Raw genomic sequence first — 27774 nt, forward strand, 5'->3', positions numbered from 1 at the left:
CAGGCAGAACAGTTTACGTATCTCGGTAGTGTTTTGGACCAACACGGTCAAAGTAGTAGGGACGTAAGGAGAAGAATTGCGCTAGGCAAAGAGGCTTTCACAAGGAGGTGGGAGCTGATGACGGGGACGTTGAGTAAGGATGTTAAGATAAGACTCGTAAAAACTTTTATATGGAGCGTAGCTATGTACGGCGCGGAAACGTGGTCATTGAAGCAGGAGGATAGACAGACTGGAGGCTTTTGAAATGTGGGTGCTGAGAAGAATGGAGAAGGTGAAATGAACCGAGAAGAAAACAAATGAGGAAGTACTTTGTAAGGTGGGCGAAGAGAGGGGTTTGTTGGGAGAAATCCTATGGAGGCAGGAAAAGTGGCTGAAGGGGGTATTAACCGGCAGCGGGATGTTGAAGACTGTAACAGAGGGGATAATGTTTGGCAAACGAGGAGACGTTGGAACGGGATAGAGACGTTGGACGGGATGAAGGCAGAACACAGAGATGAGGAGCGGCTGGTTGTAGAGTACATTGTTGGGTTGTGTTTTGTCAGGAGAAACCAAACATTTATTTGGTAGTTGTGTTCATCCAAAACCTAACTTAACCAGTATAATACTTAAAGAAAATATAAACACTTATTAATATTTTGTACATCTTTCATAAATAACTGCTACCCTAACTCTGGAAGCTATACGACCATGCTGCTGTTGTGGGTTGATAGAAATGTAATTGAAATAAGTTCATAAACGAGTTTTCCTTATATTTTTTTCATAAATACATTTCATAAATTACTTAGTTGGCTACGAAAATGTTCTTTACCATTTTTGTTAACGTTGCAAAGAGAATATTTCATCCGAATGTAATGCGATGATGACTTTTCGAGGAAAAGCTTACGCATGAGAACAAAGCACGTGAGGTAGTGGGAATGGTTTCGCTGTGTATCTTCCTTCAACGTCCTCATTAACGTGAAAACTAAAGCCTACCTGGAAATGAGAAAAATTGCCTCTATTTCCCAGAAACCCCGGACGGTCATTCTTATAACCAAGCCTTTTAGTCCAGGGTTAGGTCAAATAATATATCTCGGGTCACAAAGCACTCGAAGAGCCATTGTTTCTTTGACGCCAGCTGAGGTGACATGTTTTTCCCCGAAAATCAGACCAAAAACTTCGAAATTTCGCTCGCCACTCGACGGATTTTTTTGACGAAGATAGCCGCCAGGATCTAATTTTAGGAACTGTTGACAACGAATCTCTTCTTTCGGGATACTAACTGACACAGTTTTCCTCTCACGCTTGCTCGAACTCAACTGTTCCGTGCGACTATATGAAGAATATTCGACTTTCAAAAACGGAAAGCTTTCCTTTATACCAAATCAAGGTTTATGTTCCATATATGCCATTACTCCTGTTCACCCCATTCTTAGTTTCTCATAAAATGATGAGATATTGCTTTTTTCGAAATCACACCATGTTCCCCATTAGAGCTTTGGTACTGGAGAAAGAGCACTCCCTTGTACGTCAAAATGGGCCTGAGAACAATGAATTAAACACGAATTATAATATTCAAAAAAATTATACATGCTTAAATTTTAAGAACCCAATGGGTTTGATACACATTTATAAATGGCCAAGGAAGACTTTAGTGATATTCGTTGGCGCGATACGTGCAGCAGGTATGGCCAACAATTACAAACTAGAAAAAAAACAAATTCACTAAAATGCTCACTGGGTTGATTTAAAAATTACGTAAAGACTACGGCATAATTTTGATCTTACACACATACGTTCTACTTTATATTTCCTCTCTGGCATCTGAACCTTACCGCAGGAAATCAACCGCTATCACAGAGAAAATATCAGCTTACTCTGTGCAACGACATGCTGCCATTATCAATACATAATTTGACCTTAATCTCTTTTAAATCAAGAAAATAATGCATAAATATCACAGAAATATACTCAAATTTAATCTATTTCAAAAAAACAACCGAAGGAAATCGTTAATGTTTGGGATAGACATTCCATTCCAGAATTTCGAGACCAGGGGTTCCTTTCCTCTTTGGGAACGAGGGTTGAACGACCTCCGACATTTACGACTGACGCCCGTCCCTGTTTTCCTTCCCTACAAACAATCCTATAAAAAAATCCAAAATATTCACTACGAAGTCGATTCACTTCGACGAACCCTGAACCCGCCCATCGCCTCAAAAACCCAGCTGGACCATCTCTCTTCCTCTGGGTCGCACATCACTTCTTCGCCGCATTAGGAGAACCACTCAAAAAACAAACCTTACAAATAAAAGAAGAAATGGGTAGAGCGTCCGACCGACCGCGGGTCGCTGCATTTGGAGCATCACTCAACCGACGAACCGAACTTTGGCTCGGGAGCAGAATTAAATGGCCAGAATGTATAAGGGATCGCGTTCGAGAGAGAGAGAGAGAGGGGGGGAGAGACAGAAGAGCGGCACAAATCCGGCGCTCGGGGGAAATATATTTCAGGAAAAGCGCTAAGGAGCCAAGAAGCATTTCTTTCCCTTCCTTTTTCATTGCTTCGCCAGGCGCATATCTATCGCTTCCCCATGTCTCCCTCCCGTCTCGGCGGCGGGATATCACGCCAGTTTCTTACATTTTTTTTAAGGTCGTGCAAAATTGCTGCTCTTTACACTGAATATCTGGAAACCGTTCCTCAAACCTACAAGTCAGTTCGCAAGTCCATGTAATTTGCACCAACGGTGTGTCCTAATATTAATAATAATTTGTAGCTCGCCGATGTTAAAAAGAAGTTATGCAAAGCTGAAAGTTTTACACTGAATTCAAGACAGTTTTCGGAGGGTTTGTTTTTTATCGACGTGTAACTTAGAGCAACGTGCCCATGTTCGACAAAAATTATTTTAACGAACCGATACATCGAGAGTCGATATTACGATATTTTCGGCATGAGCTAGTAGACGATGTCAACTTTGTAAATGATTTCGGTGTTAATCTGGAAAGACAAACTTTCAATCGGACACCAGAAACTACAGTTAGTCATGGTTAGGGTGCGTCGGAAGCTTAGGTTATTTTACCGGAAAATATATCGCAATAGCATTCGATCATCTAGCTGATAGATATAGTTGGCACAGGTGATAAAGCCAATACTTTTCCATATACCCGATAATAATATAACCCTGCACATGGAGCAACATCGCATTTAACATAGCAACAAACATAACAACATCGCATTTAACATAGTAGCCAAAATAACCTCTTTTCCATTGCATATATCATTTGCAGTAGGGCAGTGAGAAGTGACGACAATTCAAAAGCATACGTAAAACATGACTGCGTAGAGAGTAAGAACGCGAAGTAATGCCTCAACTTTTATGTTCGTTAAATAAGTCGTATTAAGAACGTAAACATACAAGTCGATTATATGCGGTGGATATGGGATATATGAAGAGTGTTTTCAGTAAAATGACGGTAGAGTGGATGAAGAGTGCGCTGGTCACGACAGAAATTGCATTGGACGCATCGGCAATCGATCATTAGGAAGGAAATGAGGATCGCCGGATTGGTTACGAGCAATAAAATATGAGAATAAAATAGTGGAATCACCAAGAAGCCATTGCTAACGAAACACTCACGGAAAGATGGAAATAATAACGCTGTTTAAAAGTGAATGAAATAAATTATATTTGTTTTGACCACAAATTGAACGTGGAAAGAAAGAGTAAATATTTCAGTCCAACTGACAGTGAGTTTATTTCTCCTTTCTTACTCGTACGATATAACCTGTCAGTGTAGTGTGGAAGATCTTTATAATTCAATCGGTGTCCGAGGTAAACTTCAGTGTTCTTTAACCTTGGAAAACGCTTATAGGCTTACGCTTTGGCAGGCTATCTTCTGGAATGGAGAGATCTCATCCAGTTTCTCTGATAAATCGCAACCATTTAGAAATAGTTAAGTCGAAACCCGGGTCGTATCGAAATAAATTTTCTGTGGAATCACGAAGTTATTATTTTTTCATTACTAATATGAATCGATTCCATAAAGTTACGCCTGAAACCATCAATTAACACAATCATTTACTTCATTTTCGTTGAAGTTTAATTCGTATTTGCTCGGCTGAAGCTAAACCTTCTTATTCATGCCCGATGGCCTAATTGCCAACTTGATGGTATTCAATGGTTTTCCATTGGGCTCAAACCTTACTGCCTCAGTCGCTAAACGTTTTAAATTTATACACAAAATTAACCATAATACTGTCATCCACTCCATACACTCAAAACTACTAATTAGTAGAAATGAGAGCATTGCAAAGCATGGAAACTCACAATGGCGGACTTCAAAGAGAATGCAGGAATATGTGATTGTTTTTAAATGCGTCAATTTCCAATTTGCAATAAAATGTATAAACATTTCATATTGGTGAAAGTACCACCCACGGATTTGTCTATTCAAAGATGAAATACCTATTCCTTCCTTTTAATGACTAATCAATAAACTGCCTAAAATGCTTCTTAAACAATTATTTCGGGAAAACTACCGAGTAGTCAGGCAAATGCCAAAACAAGTCGACATTTATCACACATCGTAACACTAAAAATAAACTTGAACTCCGTGGAGTAACTTAAGCATCCCACGAAAAGTAAATTACGTTAGGTTTTATTCTGGTATTGAATTAGTGGTACACACGAGCACTTATTCAAAGGATTCAGTACGCACATTCCCGTTTCAAGTATTTTCAGAAATTGAAAACATATATCTTGCAGAAGACCGAATCCTATTACGTTTTCCGCGAATTTCCATCCATGCATATTACAGTGGGGATGGATAATTCTGCAATAAAAAGGGCCCGAGAGAAAGCCACATTCCATGACTTTTCGGTCCAGAAGTGGTCGCTTGCGATTCGACCCGAACCAGGCCCAGCTGCCCCCGGGGCGACATTTTCGGGGGGCTGATCGATAATTGGCTACCTTCAAATGACAATGACAAATGGCAGATTTGGAGTTTAAAAGGCAGCAAAGCTTCCGAGGCAAAACGGAGAACCCCGGGTAGAGGATTCTGGGAATTTCGTTAGGACATCAGAACTTCCACTGGTACTGGACACCGCATGAAGGCCAGTGCGTACGTTAAACTGGTCGCAAACAGCATTTGTTGATTAAAACTTTTTCAGGGGTCTACTTTTCTAAGGATGCGAGATATGGACGACGTAATCAGCGGGAAAAAGAAGAATGGAGGCGAAGGAAATGTGAGACTACAGGAGAACGATGACAATAAAATGGGCGAGACTGAGTAATTTATGAAGACGTACTTCGAAGAATGGGTTAAGATTTATACACAGGACACTTAGAAGAAGGAAAGGGGAACTAATAGGAAATGTTATAAGGAAAGATATCTAACTGAAGAAAACATAGAGGGAAACAGTCATAGAGGAAGGTCTAGGATGAGCTATCAGAATGAGGCATAGAAAATCATGGTTCGAGGAGATATTACGAAAATGACATAGTGGCAGGGGGCAGAATGGTTTGCAGAGGCAATCCAATCCACGGAGATAGTGATTAAAAATTGAAGAATCATTCTTTTTAAGCACAGCCAATGTTTACCTACCTCATGGAATTGGGAATCGGCATCAGAAGATTAAAGATTGACCTCATTAATATTTACCAAATACAATAAATTAAACAATTTCACTAAGGTAGTGCGTGAAACGACATTTACATTACTACAACAATGATATATTTCTGATGCCTTGAATCTACGAGGGTCATCCGGAAAGTAGTACCCGTTCGTGCCGCATGAAGTGCTGACGACGCGAGTAGCCGCTGGACGAGGTCAGATAGCTTCAGTGGCTTGTCTGCCTTCTCTGAGCCAAGTTGCGTGACGCTAGCATTGCCTGTGTTGTTTCTGTGATTGTTTACAATGTTTAAAAAAATTGAGAACGCCGCCAGTTGTGAAGTGAGGGCAGTGATTAAATTCCTCAATGCAAGAAACGTTCGCCCATGTGATATTCATCGCCAATTAAAGGAGGTGTATGGAGACAATGTAATGGACGAGTCGTCTGTTCGGCGGTGGTGTCGCAACTTCAACATGGGGAGGGGGAACACACACGACGATGAGCGTTCGGAGAGACCGTCTGTCATTACAGACCAACTGGTGAGCTCAGTTGACGAATTCGTGAGGAACGATCGGCGCGTCACAATTGATGACATCTGTGAGCATTTTCCCAATGTTTCTCGAACAATTGTTCATGAAATTGTTAAACACCATCTGCATTATGCAAAAATTTGTGCAAGATGGGTCCCTCGCGTATCTCAATGAGCTGGCGGCGAAGGACTATGCAGCAGGAATACAGAAACTTGTCACACGTTATGACAAATGCCTTAATTTGCTTGGAGATTATGTTGAGAAGTAGTTTAAAGTATCCTCTTTCAAATAAAATTTTTTATGTTTGTTAATATTTACTTTTGTGTCTTTATTTCACGAACGGGTACTACTTTCCGGATGACCCTCGTACATCTAAGCCTGCAAGTCGCCACTATGATGTGGGTAAGGGAACTCAAGATCGCCAACCATTAGGGTAATAAGTAATTATTAGCATTCTAGATAATTTGCTTAGCGGTAGTTCGAATTGTACGAGTATATGACTTTTCCTTCTATTGTGGTCACGAATCGTGCGAGGGAAAAAGTATTCGATACAACGCTCTGTTCCGCACTCAAAGTTCACGTAATCGCGTGTAGTGGTGTCGCCCACAATTTTAATAAGAAGATGGAATGACTCACTGTTTCAGCTTTGAACTGAACCGATTAGGACTTCAATAGTAGTACATGGTAAGTCGTGCAGTTGACCTTCGCTCTTCAATTGCCTCCCATGTAAGGATTTCTAACAATTGCGTGCGTTCATAACAATTTCTCACGGCACGGGAAACTTTTCTCTTAATCTTGTCCAATTCCGAAAGTGGGTCCTGTTCAGGGTGTTAAGGGTTCAACGCGTATTCAATGTGAGATCTTGCCAATTAGAAGTAACACCTCTCCTTAGCTATTTCCTTCTAAAAACTCTAAACGTACTACACTTTTTTAAAGCCCAAGTTCTTCATTGCGGCTCTCAACCAGTCCTTACGTGTGCTTGCTAAGAATAGAACTAATTTAAACACAGACCACTCCAACGGCAAACAGAACCTCACATCCCGTCCTTTAAATATTCCCCGGTATTTTATTTCCCGTTTCATATTCTGTATTATATTGACAGGCTACGTTGGCCCATCCATATTGCACCCAGAACGGATATTTATCTAAATACTGTCAAGGTGATAAGCTTGCAATAGAAAAATTTAAGTTTCAACACAATATTCATACGATGATGCAGGCTTTAATCGTTTTAGTTCTTTAACACTTTCATCGCGGCCGTCACGTTTTGAAGAAGAGTGCCTTGAAGATTATAAGAAAACAAATTAACCTCCGAGGAAGCTATTCCTGCCCTACAAATTCGCAGCAGTGATATTCATCTAATGAAAATTCCACTTCAATGGGTAAAAGGTCAATAATGAAAGATTATCGAGAAGCGTTAAAGCAAGATTCTTCGAAAACAAGAGGAAATGGTGACCAATAAAAACAAAATTTTTCAAAATGATTTCATTCCTATGTAAATGATATTGTACAATACCACGGTCGCCGGCCAATATCAATTTAAGCTCGTCCAGGCGGTGAGGTATTGTCTATACTCCACAGTAGACGTAGAATTGGACGGTAGAAAAATTGCGATTTCCCACAATGGAAGCCAACTCCATGAACACATGAATGCATCCGTGAGCATCGAAGCCACTGAGCCAGTTGCACTTGGCATTGGAGACACCGTTTCCATGGAGACGGGACACTCCCCATCGTGCTAGTCACAGCCCATCTCAGGGTTGTGAAATTAGTACTATGCATACGCTTTGGGTAGCGCTGGTTAATTGATGAAGTTACACACAGACTACTTGACATAATTTTAATAATACCAAGTGCCTTTTATGTGATTACGCTGTCGACTTCAATCCATAAAAATAAACTAACAACTCAGCAGTGAACTGTAAACTCAACAACCGCTAGGGTAATTGACTTTTGTGGATCTAGTATAGCATTTTATCAAAAAAATATTGGTCATAAAAAGGCGTATGTAAAACGATTGCGTGGTACGATTTATCACTGTACCAAAGGGTAAATAAACAAACAATATTTATGATTTGTTAAGATGGAAGTTAAAAATAAAAACAAAAACCGCACGCACGTCGCAACAAAAGAACTGAGAGTCATTTTTCTCCTGAAAAACAACACAAAAGAAATACCACGGAAACAAAGCAGAATTTTTTCTAAATATAAAAGTAGGAACCGAGAGACAAAGGAAGCAATTGAAATTTGCCAGGATAAATAAAATCAATAGATAACCAGGGCAGGGAATCACTTAGGAAAATTTGGAAAACTGTACTCATATAAAGACCAAGCCAGTAATGAGATGTAGAAGGACCATTCAAGAGGCTTCTGGGTGCGAGGACGCATAAATCAGGAAAAATATGATGCAACCATCAAGTACTCTGAGGGAGATAAAGAATTAGACATAACGTCGGCAATGCTGTCTGGTGGAGACTCTTGAAGGACTTCACTCCTATATATTTGAAAGCTTTCGACAAAAATTTTTCCAGCTCCATTTGAAACCCAAAGAAAAAATATGAAGCATCACAAGAGAGAAAGAATAATTCTAGGTAAATAAAGAGCAAATCATTCAATTCGTCAAGCTAATAAGTAGATTATTCAATTTATATAAATCCCTCCTCCTGGTGAAAGATCCTTTGCATAGCGCAATTCTCTACCGGAAGTCCCTAATACTCTCGCCATTTTCGTCCGAAACAATTCCGAAATAGGTAAATTGTTCCACCTACTCTTGCATTGGCACTCCTATTACAACGTTTATATGAGCCTTTCTCTTTCTTGAGAACCGCGAAACTTTTGTTTTATTTACATTTAATCTCATTCCATATCTATCGCACTGACTTTCCGATGCCCTCAGCAATAGTTGCAACCCCTTTGCTGATTGAAAAACTAAGCTTGATCAGAGGATACATTTTGTGCTCACAAAACGTATTAAATTTATCATGAATTGTATCATAAGAGCAACTTCCGTTATCAAACTTTACCCTTAAATTTCGAAATATTACCTTCTCCTAATTAATGCGTGATGACATTGAAATATTTCTGATTTTGCTTACGTTAGTTCACATAAATTGAAACTTTGGGTTTCAATTTTTCTTACTCTATAATCATTTCCTTGCGTCTTAAATTGTAATCAAATCTTCACGTAAACACGACCGACTTTTTTCCGAAATACGCGCTTTTCGCCTTCCGAGTACGTATCGAGTTGACTTTTGAACAACCTTGATAGTTATTCAAGCCAACCAAAGAACGTGGCAGACGCCTTTAAAACATCCCTCGCTAAAGATGATTTCGTCCCATTTGAGATGAGAGAACACTCTCCCCCTTAGCGACCGAGACATCAATTATTAGCTCTTCCACGCACCTCCAGGTCGACCGACTCCTAATGAAGCCACGGACGTTCCACGATGCCACCACGACCGCGAGCGGTCAAACTAATCGATCGACCGTGGGAGATAACCTAATCCTATAACCCGAGCTAGACAGAAAGGGCAGGTGGGAGAGTTATGACCGCTCAAAGGCAGTTGGCGGTGGTTGGGAGAGGAGGGGAGAGAATCAGTGAAAGCGAACGACTCCGAGCTCCAGCAGTCGCGCAATCGATGTGAGTCAAGACCCCTCCAGTCCGCTGCCCTGCATACGCCAACAATCCCGAGACCCGCTGAGTTCCCGGTAAGAAAGAAATAAAAATGCCTTTAACAGTGAATCAAGAAGAAACGAGACGACTTTTTACCGGAAGCCCTCAGCCAACGAGCGACACTCCATGCTGCTAACACTAAATTTCGAATGCATTTATTATTAATATTAATGGCTAATGATAGAAATTCACCCCTGTAACTACGTGGGAATATGACGGTTATTTCTAATATACCTATCTCCCTATCTCATATTTACATTACCAAAGTATTACCCAATTAGGCGTTTTAGACTAAGATTACTATATAACCAAATTAGCCAAAGATGGTCTTGAAATTGGATTCCTGGGCAGCGAAGCTGCCTTGCCCGCAAGCGAAAGGTCCTTCGCTAATTTTTCGCTTTGAGTAAGATTCAGTTGAGATAAATTTTCATTGACCATTGTTATTGGTGATAAAGGTTGGAAAATGAAAGCTACTAGAACTACTTAATTTCTTTTTCATTTTTCTCCCTATTAGAATCTCGTCTCTCATGCAATTAGATTAGACAATAGTAGATTGTGGAGAGTAGTAGATTTTTAGACAGCTGCTTGAAGGTATAAAACTCATTATACCAATCGCTAGAACTATTTCACATTTCTAAAGTAATTAACATTTAAGCAACGTTTAATTTTGATGCTGAATGCCCTGTGTGGAATCATCCCTTGCCACACACATTATCGGCGGCTCTCAAGTTAGGTTTATGAGCCGAAGCAATTGAATCTAAGCATTGAAATGAAAAACCATTTCCTTCCTAAACGGTAACAAGGAGAGGAAACTATGCCACAAAAATTACTTTCGATAGAGTTAATCTGCTCTTGCACATTTAATGACCACAAGTAATTTCACCAGTATACCTAGGAAAGATCTCACTTGCAGGTCCTCATTTCCAATTATTATTCAGGGAACTTCTCTCTGTTCCAAGGGTGACATTTTAGGCTAGCATAGTTCGACTCCTGACCGCAGTCAAATCTGGGTGACTCCTCTTGACAAACCTCAACTAGATACCTAAGGAAAATAAATTTATGAATCCGAGAACTTGTGGGAAACCGCAGGTGACACGGGGTAAAGAGCCGACGAAGGGATGTGTCAATTTCACACGCCGTAGACATTTGTACGCACTACGCGGTGAGCTCAACTCTGGTCTATCAAAACCAGCTCTCTGAGTAATTATTTCAGCTCTGGACTCATAACATTAAATCGCCTATAATTTGCAACTGAGATGGAAAACTTCCCTTTTGCTATGTAACTTCGAATGATAATTCTCACAATAAAGTAAATTGTTTCACGGTAGATCCATGGAGAAATACCACCGACCAGTGGCGAGGGTTGAATGTAAGTCACCAGGGGTCTTTACCTTCACTTACCCTCCCTAAGGAATAACACAACAACACTATCAATACTATACTAAAAGAAAAAGGGAAAATACCGGAAGAGAGAAAACCTTAATTGCCTCTTGAATACCTGGAGTAAACAAATAATTGAAACATTTTACGAAGTCATTAACTTATTGCAGCAGAGGAACAAATTGCTGTCCGAGGTAGTTGGTCCGCTAGCTACGTTACTGCCACCGCGTGCTGCTCTCGACTTCTCAGCGGATTGGCTAGGGGACTATCCCTAGGGGCCCTCAAGAGCCAATTTGGAGAAGGGTTGCATTGCATTTTCCGGTTAATATTTTCACTACGGCATAGCAAAATTCATCCCGTTTTCTTGAAACAATAAAATCAGGAAAATGCACTATACGACCGGCTGTATGTTACGAGGGCTACTCGCATTTCCCACTCATACATTGAGTATGAACTAGCTAGCTAGAGAGAGATTAGATGGAGACAAGATCTTATAAGCTTTCATAAGTTTTTCAGATTTAAACATGGCTATATTACAATGTTTTTCATATAATATTTTATTTTATAACTCCAACCAACGAAGTATCACAAAGGGATGAAAAAATTACTGGATTTAATCATTTTCAATATGTTCCGGAAGTTACAGATTTCCCCACTCGCCAAAAATTTTCACTTTTCCGCATTTGTCTCAAGATCCCTCCAGCTTTCCTTTTCCACGGATGAAGAAAATCTTAACTATTTTCACGAAGGCAAATTCACCGCTCCAGTAAGCCATTCTCCAGAGGTACTTCGGGCCGGAATTGTGAAGATACCGTTCCGCAGGCCACATCTCTTATTTTGGAGGCCATTGGTTGAGGATGGAACTAACAAGTGTGAGACGTTAGTAAGACCGATTGAAGAATCTTACGGACTGAATTAGGCCCATCGACCGTGTCCATTGCATCTCTGCATTTACCTAGTTACTACATATAATTCTAACAGTCACAAATACGTAACACTGTAGAGGTTATATCATTCTGCTAATTTGCAACTATGAACACTCGAAATTTTTATGAGCTTATCTAAGAGCTAACTTTCAATTAATTTCGCTCAATACTTCCCGGAATATTCATTGATTTCCGGCTAATTTTTAAAACATTTTTTTGCAAAAATTGTAGCAACCCTCGAGAAGGCACAATATCGACACACGACACGAAATCAATGGCACTGAGGTGGGGTAATTGTGAAGCGACTACTAGAGCCAGCTGGCTCGGGTAGGTTATGCATTATTCGGAGACAAGATGAATTGTGGAGACCATCCGTTTGTCCTACACTTAACGAAAGACACTAATGGGACTTACTGCGGCATACCATTCCACAGGATAATTCACATGGCAGAATACTACTAGGACAATAATACTACTACTAGGAAAATACGGCTGTAAATACCCAGAACTTACGGATATCGAACCCTGATTATCATACTGAGAAACCAGTCAACACTACTACTTGAAAACAACCAATCTGCGGGAATGTCCAGTAAAAAGGTTACTTATTTCAATTTCATGAATATGAAACACATCGGACACAAGATGCTTGCAATGCTTTACGAATGTACATCAATCTGTCTTATTCCAAGTGCATTGTACAAATACATGTTAATATAAACAGTAGCTAAACTGCATTTTAGACTTATTACAGCATCCGTGAAGGGCGGGCATCCATCTCTCTGCGTAATATACGTGTGTGGACGATTTACCGACTGGACGTCCCGTTCAAATACGGCTTTATGACGACTTCAGACACCATCGTATTACCAACCAAACCAAAGAGTTGTGATTTTCAGGGTTTCAGAGCCGTGGTAGCAAAGGGAAAGAAAATTCATTCTCTCTTCAGTGAATCTTAACATGGATCGAGCTTAGAAATATTTCCGCTCAACAAAAACCTATCAAACAAACAATTGGATTGAAGAATATAACGATAGATAATAAATATGCAACAGCATCAATACTTATTACATCTGACGAGGAAAAACAAATTTTATTCATTCTATTTTATACTATCAGGCAGATTACATACAGGCAGACTATATGGAAGATTGCGACAGGAAGAAAACGTTCGGCATTGTGGAAGATGTAGGAAAAAGATATTAATGTTGGACGGAATTAGGGGAGGAAAAAAGTATGCAGAATTGAATAAGGATGCAGTATAAGGCATCAGGTTGTTTTGTTAGGGGATGCGAATAAATGGATCGTTATTCAGTCTCAAGTCCTTACAAAATCTACGCGAAACGGCACACTATCTATAAATAATCTGCAAGGAGGGTCCAATTATTCTGTATATAAAATAATATCCGGTTGCCACCATGCATAACACAATCCTTTTCATAAGTAACACAATTTTTCAATATTTTGAGAAAAAAATTACGAGTGGTAACAGGAAAATTATCGATTAAAAAGTCGAATTACCACTCCAGAACAGTAATTCCTGGATGACTTTTTAGCAGAAATACTAAATAGCCAATCCATACGTTCGATATACACCTATACGATCAGATTAAGCAGGTATGTGCGAATATTAACAGGAATAATAGAAACTGTTCCTACTAACATTTTTGCTTCGTCAGCTTTGGAGTGAAATTATAATTAACACTTGTGATTTATACTGTAATAAATTTATTCACACGACCCGGGTTTAAACACTTCGCCTCACCTTCTGATGAAAATTACACTTATATTGGCAAATATAAACCCTTTTTGATGAGAGGAAGGGGGGGGTTGGAGGGTTATAGTGGGCGGGAGGTGGCAACTGACTGGTTAGGTGGAAGGGCCAAAGACGTGACAGAGAGGGTTCGAGTTGGGTAGGGCGAGGGAAAGAGAAGCACGGAATACGATGGTTTCAGGCTCTTCTTTGTGAAAATTCATGATCACAGAAACCCCTCACAAAAAAACTCCACCATTACACTCATTCCTCTCCAAAATGGAATGTTTCCGCAATGCTACACCTGAAACTATCCGGTCCATCAGTTTTATTTTCCTAATGAGCATTCCTTTGCATTAATAACTCCGAATGGAAATGATTTCATTCAATACATTTATGTTTAGATAGGGAAAATAAGATAATAATTTTGTCTCGGTTTACGAAATCCTTGATAGTATTAGCTGTTCTCCGATCATGGCCAACTGTAAAGACATTCCAAACCCAAGGCTGGCAATTGTTCAAGCAGGGGGTGCCATAGTTGAACTAAAAATGACTTACTTTCTCATTCATGTAAAATTATGAACAAAATTACTATAAATGAATCATAACTTAAATGAATATTTGAGAAACACTCAAACACGATAAATAAAGCAATAAGCAGCAAGGATTTTCTTTCAAACGATCTCAATAGCTTCCCCCAGATACCATTAATCCCATATCATATAATTAATATAGATATCAATATTTCTCAACACTCTTCATCAAATTTCCCGCACCTATGATAGTTGTCAGGAATCAATTTTGTTCGAAAGTGCTTCCGGCAGGGAAATCACATATTTGCCGCAGTGCAGGGCTTAATAGCCATCATTGACACGTCTTCCACGAAGAGATAATTTACAATGAATGAACGTGTTATTTCCAACACATATCACACCTGACTATTCAGGCAAGCGATTAATACATGACGAAACTATTGTCTTTAAATTTAATTTTAAAATTGCTAGCGCTTTTAATGTATCTACATCTGCTACGTACCTTGCAAGCCATCGCTGGGATGTGCAATGGTGTGATTCAATACCAGGCATGCAACATCACAATTAGGCAACAAAAATCCGTTGCTTGAATGTAAGTGACCAATATATATGCTGAATAATTCAAATGCAAGACAGAAACTTGTAACTTCCACCTGTACTACACAAAGAACGGAAGCAAAATTGAAATGGTATTAAATAAATCTACAAATATACAGTTGCATTAGTTTACAGCTAAGCGTAACCAGCCTTTAACGCTATGGTAATCGTATTATGTGGTCAAGCGTATTATTTGCACCCTGGGGGAGCAAAACGTAAAAATCATCCACACCTTATCCCTTCCTCATCACATGATGGTCTATGAAATCTATGGTAGTTTCGATAACACTGCACACACATCCTGAGGTTCGGGTCGTCTACCCTCGTTACTCGTATCGTCCAGCATGAAAATCGGATGAAAATCGGAACTCCCATAGCCACTATCCAAGTTCTCTTTCCGCCTCACCTCTTAACTGTAACAATATTAGTAAACCGTTCTTAACGTAAAAACAAAAACGAGCGTCGGCAAAGAACTCACCATTATTTATCTACTACACTCTGCTCACAGAACTCAATAAAGAAAGACGGATTAACAACTTTACAAAATCATTCAAAGCTGAAATTGATTACAGATTTACGCTGTTGTAGAAAAAATTCCGTGATCCCTGCAGAAATTGTTCATACTTATCGTCAAAAATTGAACAGATTTACGCTGTTGTAGAAAACATTTCGTGATCCCTACAGAAACTGTTCATACTTATCGTCAAAAATTGAACAGGTTTTCGCACAAATGTGAGCACAACGTTATTTATTTTTCTACTTCCTTCCTTACAAACCAACTTTGTATGAATGAAATAAAAATGCAACAGAAGCTAGCCATCTATAGGACGCATTAAAAGACATCAATACTAGTATCGAATTATGTACTCTTGTTCATCGGACTAGAAATATGATGCAACTTGAGAGTCGAGGTACCGCCCTACGTGGGAAACGGACTAACACAAGTTTCTCAAAGTTGTCGCTTAAAAATTGGGAGGGGGGGGCAGGCATAGACTTGGACGAACGAATCTTGTAGTAGAAGAACAACTCCACGATTGAGGTTGAACAGTCATAGTACCAAAAAGACTTGAGCTTACAACGGACGGGTATTTATATAACCTTCTTTCATGGAAAACACAGCCAAAAACGTGTCATTGGATAGAACAAACACATTTTATTTACTCCTTGACAAAGACAGGAGTTGCAGATATAATAGGAATTGTGCCCACAGCAATAAGTCAAAATTAACAAGTTACAGCCGAAACCCGCATATAATTCAAGCTATTCAAATAATTAACTTTTAAAATGAAAACCAGCAGTGAAATTATGCAGAATTTGAATGCGGGCAAACACCAAAAGTTAATACGATTCCTCCAAGAAGAGGAGCTATTCTCCTTTTCACTATGCATGCAGGGGAAATATTAAGGGAGCCATGGGAGAGGCAGGACGCTGGAATGAAAGAGGTGGGGGACTTTTCAAATCTGTTAGATTTGCGGATAATCAAACGCTCGTTAACCTGTTTATCTAAGGGTTAAATTTATATCTTTGAATATTGCATTAACAGGGCGATAGATATAAATTGAATTTATAATAAGAAAACGAAGGCAATGAGATGCTCAAGAAGTAGGATGGCATAGATAAACATTTCAGTAGGGAAGATAAACTTTTGAATAGGTAGAACGGTTCAGCTACGTATATATAGGAAGTGTTAAGGAGGGTGAGCAGAATAGCAGGGACATAAAGAGGAAGAACCGGCGTAGGCATGTAAGCGTTTCGGGAATTCGATGCCAGGCATATCAAGTAGGGACGCAGAGAGAAGACGAGTTAACATTGATATGGAGCGTAGTTTTGTATGGCTCGAAAACTTGGCAGTTAATTCAAGAGGATATGTGTCCATTCAAGCTTTCGATAAGTGGGGTTAGAGACAAAGAGGGGGTTGGATAAAGTAAATTGGGTGGAAAGTAAAACTGACTGAAGATCTAGTCACAGTTGTAGCAGGGAGACAGCTGAGGGGAGAAATGCGAAGGACAAGTGGATGGATGCTGAAGGTATGGAGGGGCAATGGGATGCTGCAAGCGGTAATATAAGAGAGAATGCTGGGATTGCGAAGAGGGAGGAAACGAAATGCATTTTTGATTCAGCTAGAGGAGGTAGAAAGTAATAAGAGCTGAATAAAAAGTTAATGTAATACAAAGCGTATGATTTAGGGGTTCTTTTATAAAGTTAGTTAGGGCTTAAGAGCGAAGTAGTGTGTTGTGACAGGGTCAAAAATCTACCCTGAGCTGGTAGACAAGTGTTAACAAAGTAAGAGTAACAGAAGAACGAGCTGCATGTTGAAAATAGTGCTAAGCTTAAGCTCACCTTTTCTTATTCCACTTCCTGATATCATCCTTAACGAAACCCTGAACCAGGCACAGCATAGTTGTGATCCTTCGGGGGCGACGTGGGACCCCGTCCGGGACTTGCTTCGCCGGTGCGGATAACTTTACTCCCGTCAACTCGACGACAAGAGGTTCCAACTCGGGGGAGAATCAACACTATCACAGCTACTACTGTCACCCGACTGCACTCACGTCAACGCCGAGTTATTTTCACATATGGACGATATCTCGACAAGGGCCCAAAAAGGCCTCATAATAATGACTCTGGTTGCCCAAACTCGACAGGAAATTAGATTAAAGAACAAAAAAGGACTGTGCCTTCTTCAGGGTGAAGACCGTAAGAACGAACTAACGGTGGAGCACTCTTTTCTGTTCCAAAACAATAAAAGGCCCAGAGGTGCCCAGCCCGTTTAATACGGCAACCATTAGAAAAACTCTCCTTTCCTAAGGCGCCGATCTAGTTCAATCCTGAAATCGTCTGAAACTCCGCGAGACTCATTTCCTACTCCCTTAGTAGTAAAGAAGGGCGAAAATAAACACATACAAGACCACACAAACACATTCACTGACGACACACTAAAACGCGAAAGTTCCTCGCCCTGCATGGGGATTGATGCACTAATAAATACACCGAGGTAGTCGCAGACATTTCGGGGCAAGCTCGCAAATGAGAGGACCGGCCTCGACGATTGGGGCTTGCTTATTTCAATGCCTGCCTTCGGCGGAAGAGCGGTCGCTCAGCGACACCTACTTCCTAGACGCCAGCGTTCAACTGTTCGCTAAGGGGTCGGAGAACGGACCACCACGGCCAGCAGAGCATGCTCTCTCCCGCCCCTCCCCATCCTTCCAAAACATCCACGGAGGGAGAGGAAGGTGGGAGAGAAAAAAGTATTTTTTTCCCAACCCACCCCTTCCCCGGGTTCTCAAGGAGAACGCTATCGCCCACACCCCTCCACTAGGGTCCCACTACTTTTCCCCTCACGCAGACGTAACGGTAAAAGCGGTGGAGGGGCAAGTGGTACGTGTCTCCTCCAAGCGGCATTATGGGGAACTCCTTCGCGGCGGCGGGGCAGCACTTACTGTAAGCCACGTGGCTCCGCGTAGCCCAGAGAAGGGAAGAGGGAGCGGGGAGACATTGATTTCGAGAGGGGGAATGGGGGACAAGAGGCAGTCGAAAGGGTGGAGAGGAGGAGAAAGCAGACGGCCAGAGGAAAGGGAAGACCCGGACGTCGAGGAACCGCACCAAAAAAGCAGAAAGAATGGCGGAGAACATAGGCTGACTAGTGGCGGGACCCTTGGATTCTACCAGAAGTTAAGCGCGGAATGGTGCAGTAGCAGGGTGGCGAACTCGCCCAGGATTTCCCGTGCAGCGTTGTCTTTTTTCAGGTAATTACCGAATATCAAATTTAACCCGTTCAAAAATACATTATGCGTCCATCTTATTTTACACATGACAGACGTTTAGATTTTCTGTAAAATAACAGATAATCATCGCCTGAGTAGAAATTCTGAACTTCTGAATTAAAAGGGCACAATATGCAGAAATTGTCTCATTCAGGTTGCTATTCCGTTGAAAGCTCTCTCAGCCAAATGATTGAATACATATCTACACACCGACACTTTAAGACTGCCCTATGGTGTGTGGTAGGTTGTTCAAGTACAATGGTTATGTGGAGATTGGCTAAGTGACTAAAAACTTTGAATTAGGTAAGAAGAAACAGTAAGGACTATTTTTAAAATTAAATTTTCTTTAATCCCTTAATGGAGTTCAGTTACGATGATATTCCCAGCAAAAATGGCCGAATTTCCTAATCACTCTTACCTTCCGGAAAATAATTTAGCAGTCCATAGAAGAGATCTGGTCTTCCGTCTTCCCATTGGCGGGAGATGTGGGTCTGGAGATGCGTCAAAATAAGATAAAGGAAGATTTTGGAAGAGGAGATGTGAAGGAAGGAAGGAAAAGGAATACTAAGTGTGAAAAGGAATGCGATGGCAATGCAAGTGAGCCCCCGAGAAGGTATTGGTTATTTTGGTGACGCGGCTATAGGCATTTAAAAGGAGGGGGTGGCCCAAATTGATATTCTATCGCCAGATAATTTCCAACAATGGCGGATCCAGCGTTTTAAGTTGTTCGGCGGGCTACGAATGATAAGACACCCGGCAACATTTTTAACGTTCAAAGCTGGAATGACTGATTACCCTTTAAATATATCGTCTCCACATAGTTGCTCAATACTTTTTCTTTGCTACGTTGAAAACATTTTGGGAGCAATAATACTAACCAACCAGGAACCAGCTATGCCTCCCATTGCATGTTATGTAGAAAAAATCGAAAGTTGGAGTAATGAGCTCACCATTTCGCATTAAATCTCGGATTCCGATTCAATGCGTGGTATTCAGGGCGAAGAAAGTCTAAGAAGCGAGAAATTGGTTCAAGTAACAGAAACTCACCTGTTTTATCACCACAGTATATACGAAAAGATGTCAGAATTGAATGTCTAATGGGACAGCAAATGTCATCAGATAAATGATATTACCTGGAAAGATCTACAACAGAAACATTTTTTTGATCTTAATTTCTTCTGAAATGCGTGCAACGTTCAGTTTCCCATTCATTTGTCGAAAAACATGTGAACGGATTGTGGGAGTGGCTAGACACATCAAAAGTCTTGCATTTGTGAATGCACCATATTAACCAAAATCGTTGTTCGTGCGTTTAATTTGATGGGTTCCCTAAATGTTTCGGAGGTAACGACGCACCAAATGGTGACAAAATCCAAAAGAAGATTGCCTAACGGGGAAAGACTGTATTTCAGAATCTCTAGTGTATGGAGTAGGTTTTTAAATATGTGATTTAATAATTAAATACTATACACTCCAATTTACACGTGTCTTTTAAAAATATTAATTTACAATATAAATTATATCAGTATAAAAAAATCACTGCACGTTCGTATGGGGCATATTGATATTGAGGAATAAGAGCTGCTGCAACTATCTTGTACCTATACCTGTCCGGCGTTCGTCAATAATATTTTGTACTTTGGAGAACATGCGTTCGCATGGAACGGCGAGCATGTTGCATTTATACGGCACCATTCTCGCTAGATTCGGATAAAAGTACTGATTTTTCATCCACCACTGAAATGGATCATCGTTCCGACTTTGCAATTTATTGCCCAAGTATCGCTGGACTTCTTCCTCCGCCATGCTCATCGGCGTCCCACGAGGCTGCACTTCCTCTACGATGTTGCCAAAGTCTTCCCAAGCCGAGAGCTTGCCACGCTCTTCGTTCGACACCCCGGCATCGGTAGCGTCTTTCGCCGGGCCGCTAATCTTCTGGTACTCCTCCCTAACGAGAGCTGTCACCGATTCTATCGTCTCCACTTTGGCGGCCAGAACGTTATCGTCACCCATGAAAGCGTGAGACTTGAAGCGAAGGTCTAATAGAGTACTGGTGGCCACGTCCTCTACCCCCTCAACGTTCGAAAACCATTCGGTCAAGCCTTCCGTCAGCTCGGAGATGACAGCCTTGACACTGTCGTTGTAACCGTCGCTAGCCGAGAGTTTGTAGCACAGAGATTTGAGGCCGCGCGTCAGGACGAAAATCTGGCTGGCCGCGGTGAACGCGTCCCTGCTCATCTGAGCGACCACTTCCTCGAACGGCTGAAGAACTGCGCTCAGTTGCGAGCACGTTTCCCATTCCTCGGGGGTTATATTCGGCAAGTCCGACGGTACGATTTCATCAATGGCGCCCTTCATGGCGTCCTGAAGACTTGAGAAGCGCTGGATCATGAAGAGGGTCGAGTCCCACTTGGAATGGTGGTCCTCGATCAGGCACTTGGGCGAGGCCACGCCGTGCTGCTGCTTGAGGAGTTCTTCGCTCGCAGCGTTCCCCCTTGAAGTACGACACCACGGCCCCACCTTTTCCAGCGTCTTCCTGACCACCTTCTTGCGAAGTGCGCGCCGGACTATTGAGTTGAGCGTAAGCGCGCAGCAAACCATGTGTGACCGCCCAAGCTCGTGGATGATAGCCCTATTCAAAACCTCGTCGTCGTCGGATATCAAGACCGAGATCTTTCCCTCCAGACCCCAGTAGTTTGCGATTCCTCTCAAGACGGCGGCGTAATTCCCGCTGGTGTTTGGCCCCACCACTGCTGTGCATTCCAGCAGCAATTGTCGCCGACTCTGGATGTCCACGAACAGGGGGTGAAGCACACACTTTTTGCCTGCTCTATAATTTTCCTGCGGACCTCTCGTTGACATTTGTAGAAGAGGTCCGGAAGTTCTACCCTTGAAAGGTAATACTTGTTAGGTAACTGGTAAAGTGAATTCAGCGACCTGGTGTACTCAACAAATCCCTTGTTCTCCACGATCCTAAATGGTTGCAAATTCATCATGAACAAGTTCATTATAGCTTCGTCAATTTTCTTTTTCTGATCAAAGTTATTTTCCTCGAAAGGCATGTTGCATGACTCATAAAACGTCGGTGTTGAGAAAAACGAGCGGATTTGTCGAGAAAATTATTAGCTGCCGCCGGTGGAGACGAAACACTAGGCTGTTGAACTGGAGAGATAGTTACATTACTACTCGATGGCTGAACAACAGAGGAAGGTCTAGTTTTCCACTCTTTATTTAGAAAACTTATAGTTTGTGCATCTTAGTGTACTCTTTCCACGTGCCGTTTCAGTTTCGTCGTGGATGTTTTATATGACACTCTATTCTTACAAGCATGGCACATGGCATAGCCATCTCCGAGATCGTCGAATTTATTCCAAATAGCACTAATTTTTCTTCGTCCTGGGTGCGCCATTTTTGAACTAGACGACAAAGATAAGAAATGAAAAATTAAGTTAATAAAATACACAAAATCAATTACAAAAATATTATCCAATAAAAAATTTTGAATTTGATCACAATGTTCTATTTGCTCTGTAAAACTCTCAGACTTATTATATATCGGAAATTATATTTGTAAAAATTTTCAGAAGTTCAGCGACTCTTTTTGACGCCAAGATTTTTGATTTCTACAAGCACAAGCGGGTGGAACGGTTGAAAAAATGTTCGGTACAAATATTCAATCAGTAAGAGAGGTAGAGGGCGTAATCTCTTCATCAACTGCATCAGCAAGTGTTAGAATGCATAGCGATATTTATGTTTCGAATGTGACCATGCATTTGCCTTTTGTTAGTATATTACGGTAGATTTGTGTAAGGCTCTAGAAGTCAAGATGCTTGTGATCAAACATATAATCATTAATTTGTATCATGCGTAATAATAATTTGGAGCAGATACTAGCATAATAATTTAATACTTTATGTAACCTATCGAATGCCCAATTTCAAGTTATCTTCCTGATGCGGGAAGAAAAAGTTATTTTGAAGAATTTTAGTAATTTATACTTTTATCTGTGTAATGCATTTCCCCGCGGAATTATTCCACTTACTTATGGGACAAACCCTGTCCAGATCGAGTCCACTCAGTCAGCGATTATTTCTTAAGTAGTTAGAATAGTACGAAGGACATTGCAAAAGGTATTGTATCAATAAAATTAGTAATTACGAAATTAATGGAGTTGATGACAGGATATCAGAGGAAAGATATGTAAAAAAAGATTGATGACATTTATATAGTAGTGCATAGGGTCAAACCCTAAATGAGGAATGAGGATATCAGGATAGGGTTTGGAGATTCGTGTATGGAGAACAACGAAGAAAATAATTAGGAAAGACAGGAAGGTACATAGTGCTAGGGAAGGGATAAGATTGGTGAATGAACTTCGAAATAGTTGTATAATTGAAAGGAGCTGATATTTTATGGTAATGAGATTGTGACAACTATCGTAGAGTAATGATAGCTAATGAGAATGATGTAGAAAAAGAAAAGGCTTTTTGATCAGAGTGGAGCATGTAAAAAGTACGTTAATTTGACGAAAGAAAGTGGTATAGAGAAGGTATTCTCTTCATTCATTATTCTTTAAGAAGCCGAAGACTTCATATGATAATACTACCTTGATCAAAAATTTCCCGGAATTTATTCAGAAAATTAAAAATACAAGTTTATTCATCTAAATCTATATTGTCCCCTTCAAAGTAATCCCCATCGACTGCAACACACTTATGCCAGCGCTTGATCCAATCCTCGAAACATTTTTTATATTCGGTTTTCGGAAGGAACATCAGTGCTTCCTGCGATTTTTCCATTACTTCCTCTCGGCTGCTAAAACGCGTTCCCCGTAATGGTTTTTTAACTCGATTGAACAGAAAGAAGTCACAGGGAGCCAAATCAGGTGAATTCGGTGGCTGTTGGATGGTATTTGTTGCATTTTTCGTCAAAAAATTACGAATAATGATAGCACTGTGCGACGGTGCGTTATCATGGTGCAAAATCCACGAGTTTTCTGCCCACATTTCTGGTCTCTTTCGGCGAATTGCTTCACGCAAACGTCTCATAACGCCCAAATAATACTCTTTGTTTACTGTCTGGCCTTCTGGCAAAAATTCATGATGCACTACACCGTTGTAATCCATGAAAACCGTCAGCATTGCCTTCTTTTTTGACTGAAAACGACGTGGTTTTTTTGGTCTCGGCTCATTTGGTGAACGCCATTCACTTGCCTGATGTCTGGATTGCGTGTCGTACTCATAAACCCACGTCTCGTCTCCAGTAATGATCCTTTTGATGAATGTGGGATCGGATTCAGCCTCGCAAATCATGTCTTTTGCGACGTCAACACGGTCTCTTTTTTGCATGAAATTGAGGTCTTTTGGCACCAACTTTGCTGCTACACGACGGAAACCCAAATCATTAACCACAATGTCTTGGGCGGATCCATAGGCAATGTTCAAGTCCTCCGCTATTTCTCTGATGGTTAATTTGCGGTTATTGACCAACATTTCTTTTACTTTATCAATTTTTTCACCGACTTTCGATGTCGATGGTCTGCCACTGCGTTCATCACCTTCGATTGACTCACGACCACTTCTGAACCGCTCGTGCCACTGGTAAACGACCGTTTTTTTTTAGAGAATCGTTGCCGAAACACTTTTCCAACATTTCCAACGTCCGTGCGCCACTAAATCCGTTTTTTACGCAAAATTTAATACAAGTTCGTTGTTGCAAATTTAAATCCATTTCTGCAATTGTAAAAAATCGCCAACACACACAGAGATAGATGTACTCTTGGCTACGTAACTTTTGCAAATGTCAAGTTATGACACTAAGATTTAAAGGGAATATCAACAACAGATGTACCAATTTAACAAAAAAAACAGAACTCAAATCGGAACGATGGGAGCGCCACACGGTGGTTATTCCGGGAACTTTTTGATCAAGGTAGTATTTAGGAACCGTCAAAAACTAAAAAATCTATCTGTAACCTATATGCAGAAGAAAATCTGAGCGCAAGAAATTATGCAATTACATGGTATCAGTCTTTAATATTCCAATCCATAAATATCGAGTGGTTATTCAGCAAAATGAGAGAAAAACGATGTTATTATAAACGATGATACAAAGACTATAAATAATCTATACTAAAAGATATCTATATCTTTTACTGTCGAATTACACAATGAAGTATACGCAAGAGCGTCTACTTTTCCGATCTCATTGATTTTTGTTTGTTTTGTAAAGCTTGAGAAGGTGTTCGATTGAGTGATTTGGGTAGAAATAATGAATAAACTAGAGATTGTATCAGTAGAATGGAGGGATAAAGAGACTTATCCGCGGCTTTTACATGTCTCACTCTGTCTGGCGAGAGTAGCCAATGGAAAGCCGGAATGGATTATGCTAAGGGGAAGAATAAGACAGAGGTGTCCATTATCACCAGTGCTTTTCAAAGCGTATGAGGAAAATATGGAAAGAGAAGCACAGGAATTAAACTTGATGGGGATTCCGCTTAGGTTTGCGGATGATCAACCCTTGGTTAGCCAGTAGGCCAAGGGGTTGCAAGTATTGCTGAGTGCATTGGAAAGTCAGTGTGATCAATATGGGATGAGAATAAATGTAAATGCAACGAATATTATTCAGTTTCCTAGAAAGAGAATTGATAAGCTAATCATTAAAATAGTAGGGCAAAAACTACACCGGTTGGAACAGTCTACCTATCTTGTTCCGTACCAAGATATTCATAGTAATCGGGACATAAGGGAAAGAATTGGGTTAGGCAAAGAAGCTTTCACTGGGAGTGGGATATGAAAGGAATACTAAGAACGCACAGAAACGACCCGTTAAAACTTTGACTTGGAACGTTACTCTGTACGGCGCGAAAGCATGGTGACTGAAGCAAGATGATAGGCGTAGATTGAAAGCTTTAAAATTTGGGTGTGGCGAAGTATGATGGGAAAATGGACAGATAGGAAAAAATGGAGAGATCGGAAAGTACTAGGCATGGTGGCGTAGGACAGATGACTGCTGAGAGAAATCCTCAGAAGGCGGGAGAGTTCAGGCAAAGCCTTTTGATCGGCGATGAAATTCTGAAGACTGTGATAGAGGGGAAAATGTTACGCAAACGAGGAATAGGATTGGCACGTTGGGCGGATTAAAAGGAGGAAGGAAGTATGCGGAATAGAAGGGTTTATTGTAATGTAGAATGTCAGGTTGTATTTCGTATGGAGAGGTATGAGAATTTAACTGTGTCCATCCACAACCTTCCTTAAGCGGCAGAACACCAATGATGAAACTATAATAGTAATAATATACATGCACAAATATATATGCACAAATGAAATATACTTTTCACTAATTCCAGTTGCGAAGGTTGTAATTATTACCAGCAATGACTTGCTTTACTATATTCTTTCAATAATATAATATGATATAATTAATATTTATGAGATAAGTATGCATATATGCACGGTAAAGTATTAAGATGAGTAAGTAAAATGCACCGTCGCAGTTCGTCCACAAATATCACTTGAAACAGTTCATTAATTTTAATTTTACATTTGCATTAAACGGTTAAACAATGTTTAGTACTAGTTGCTCCGTGGAAACTTTAACCCTTCCATTATATCTCTCCTTTTGACTCGCTTTCACAGTGGAATAAAATACTTCGATCAATAATTCAGGCCCGAACCCCTCCTTATCGGTTTTATGCCACGCCTTTCCCTTGCCTGTTCACATTCATTTTGACTGCTGATTGGCGGAAACGGCTTTCGCTTATCTAAATGCATGGATACATCAATAACGGACTTATTGACGCCTCTGACTAATTGCAAATGGTATTTAATTAATATGAAATGGAAGAATAAAGGCTGTTGAGGAGATTTCCGAGTCTAGTGGGGGTTATGCTTAGTGTCCCATGGTCAGGACGGTCATAAACTTAAGCACTTCCAAGGAATTAATCTCATACAACATGCGGATGGCAAGATTTCCGGCAGAGGAAATTTTCAGCATGTGGACTGAAAAAAGCATTTTAAAGCTTATGTATTTGGGAGTATTTTTTATGGCTCTAGACTTTGGTTTAATATTAGTATTTAACAGTCCAATTTGATACTAATGTTTGAATTATTTTCGGAATCACATCCAGTAGAATTGCAATTTAGTTTTACGGATGTAAAATTTCATCATTTAGGTCTTTATGGTGAGAGAAATCCAGGTTAGTGCGTTACAAACTTGGTAAAATGATTTAAACAAATACGCCATTTCCGTTAAAAATAATCTGCAAGACATGGACTGACATTTAAAATACCATTACCAAAAAAATCGGTTTAGTTCATAGCAAGGAAAGAATTATAAATAATCTCACCAGTTAATTGGAATTATAGATTATTATTTATATCTATGACTATATGAATTAACGAGACCACTATTATGGGTATAATACTCGTAATTGTAATAAGATTTGAATTTTCTATGATATAATTCAAACCGGTTAAAATTTATCAAAATCGGGCAAAAGCATTAAAAAAATTGATATGATTTCCCTTGAAGTTTTTCATTGCAACATTCATCATTTACAAACATAACACATTAGTATTATTTGCAAAGTAATTAATTTAAACCTATCTGAAATTGTTTCGTCCCGGTTTTCACCATAGCATTCTCATAAGAATAGTCTAGATGGAATTATGACAACCAAAAAGTTAAATGTTGTTAGTTGGACTACAGTTTGATGTAGGTTTCGGATGAATGTAGACTGAACGCCGCTACATCTCTCAGCCTTCCTAACTAGACAACCTAAAAACCCCAAACGACGATTAAATGAAATGCAATTCCCTACATCTACTATCAAGTTGCATTCTGTGAAACTGACATCAGAGAAACAAACAAAACAGATTAAAGAAAATCGATTGAATAATCATTATCAACTAAAGAAATTTATTTCTTACGCCACCGCGGCTGAAAATAGCATTGTCCTGCCAAACTTTATATAGTCCGTCATACCAATTTTTGTATTGAAATATTAGAAATAATGACATCACAATGAGTTAGA

At 40.1% G+C, this 27774-nt stretch overlaps 1 protein-coding gene across 5 annotated transcripts in view; it reads right to left on the reverse strand.

Moving 5' to 3' along the window:
* The window catches only part of LOC139695305 (GRAM domain-containing protein 2B-like), a 568636-nt gene that overhangs the window by 323570 nt on the left and 217292 nt on the right, over window positions 1-27774 (reverse strand). Inside the window, exon 1 of one of the 5 annotated variants that reach the window (XM_071594011.1) lies at window positions 17317-18092. The exons of the other annotated variants lie outside the window; for them this stretch is intronic. Coding sequence (XP_071450112.1) covers window positions 17317-17375 — 59 coding nt within the window. The 5' untranslated portion in view covers window positions 17376-18092. Of the gene's footprint in view, window positions 1-17316; window positions 18093-27774 lie in introns of those variants that run through there. 5 annotated transcript variants of the gene reach the window in all.

The sequence above is a fragment of the Hetaerina americana genome, unplaced genomic scaffold, assembly GCF_022747635.1.
Source record: "Hetaerina americana unplaced genomic scaffold, ioHetAmer1.1.p SCAF_6, whole genome shotgun sequence".
Classification (NCBI taxonomy): Eukaryota; Metazoa; Arthropoda; class Insecta; order Odonata; family Calopterygidae; genus Hetaerina; species Hetaerina americana.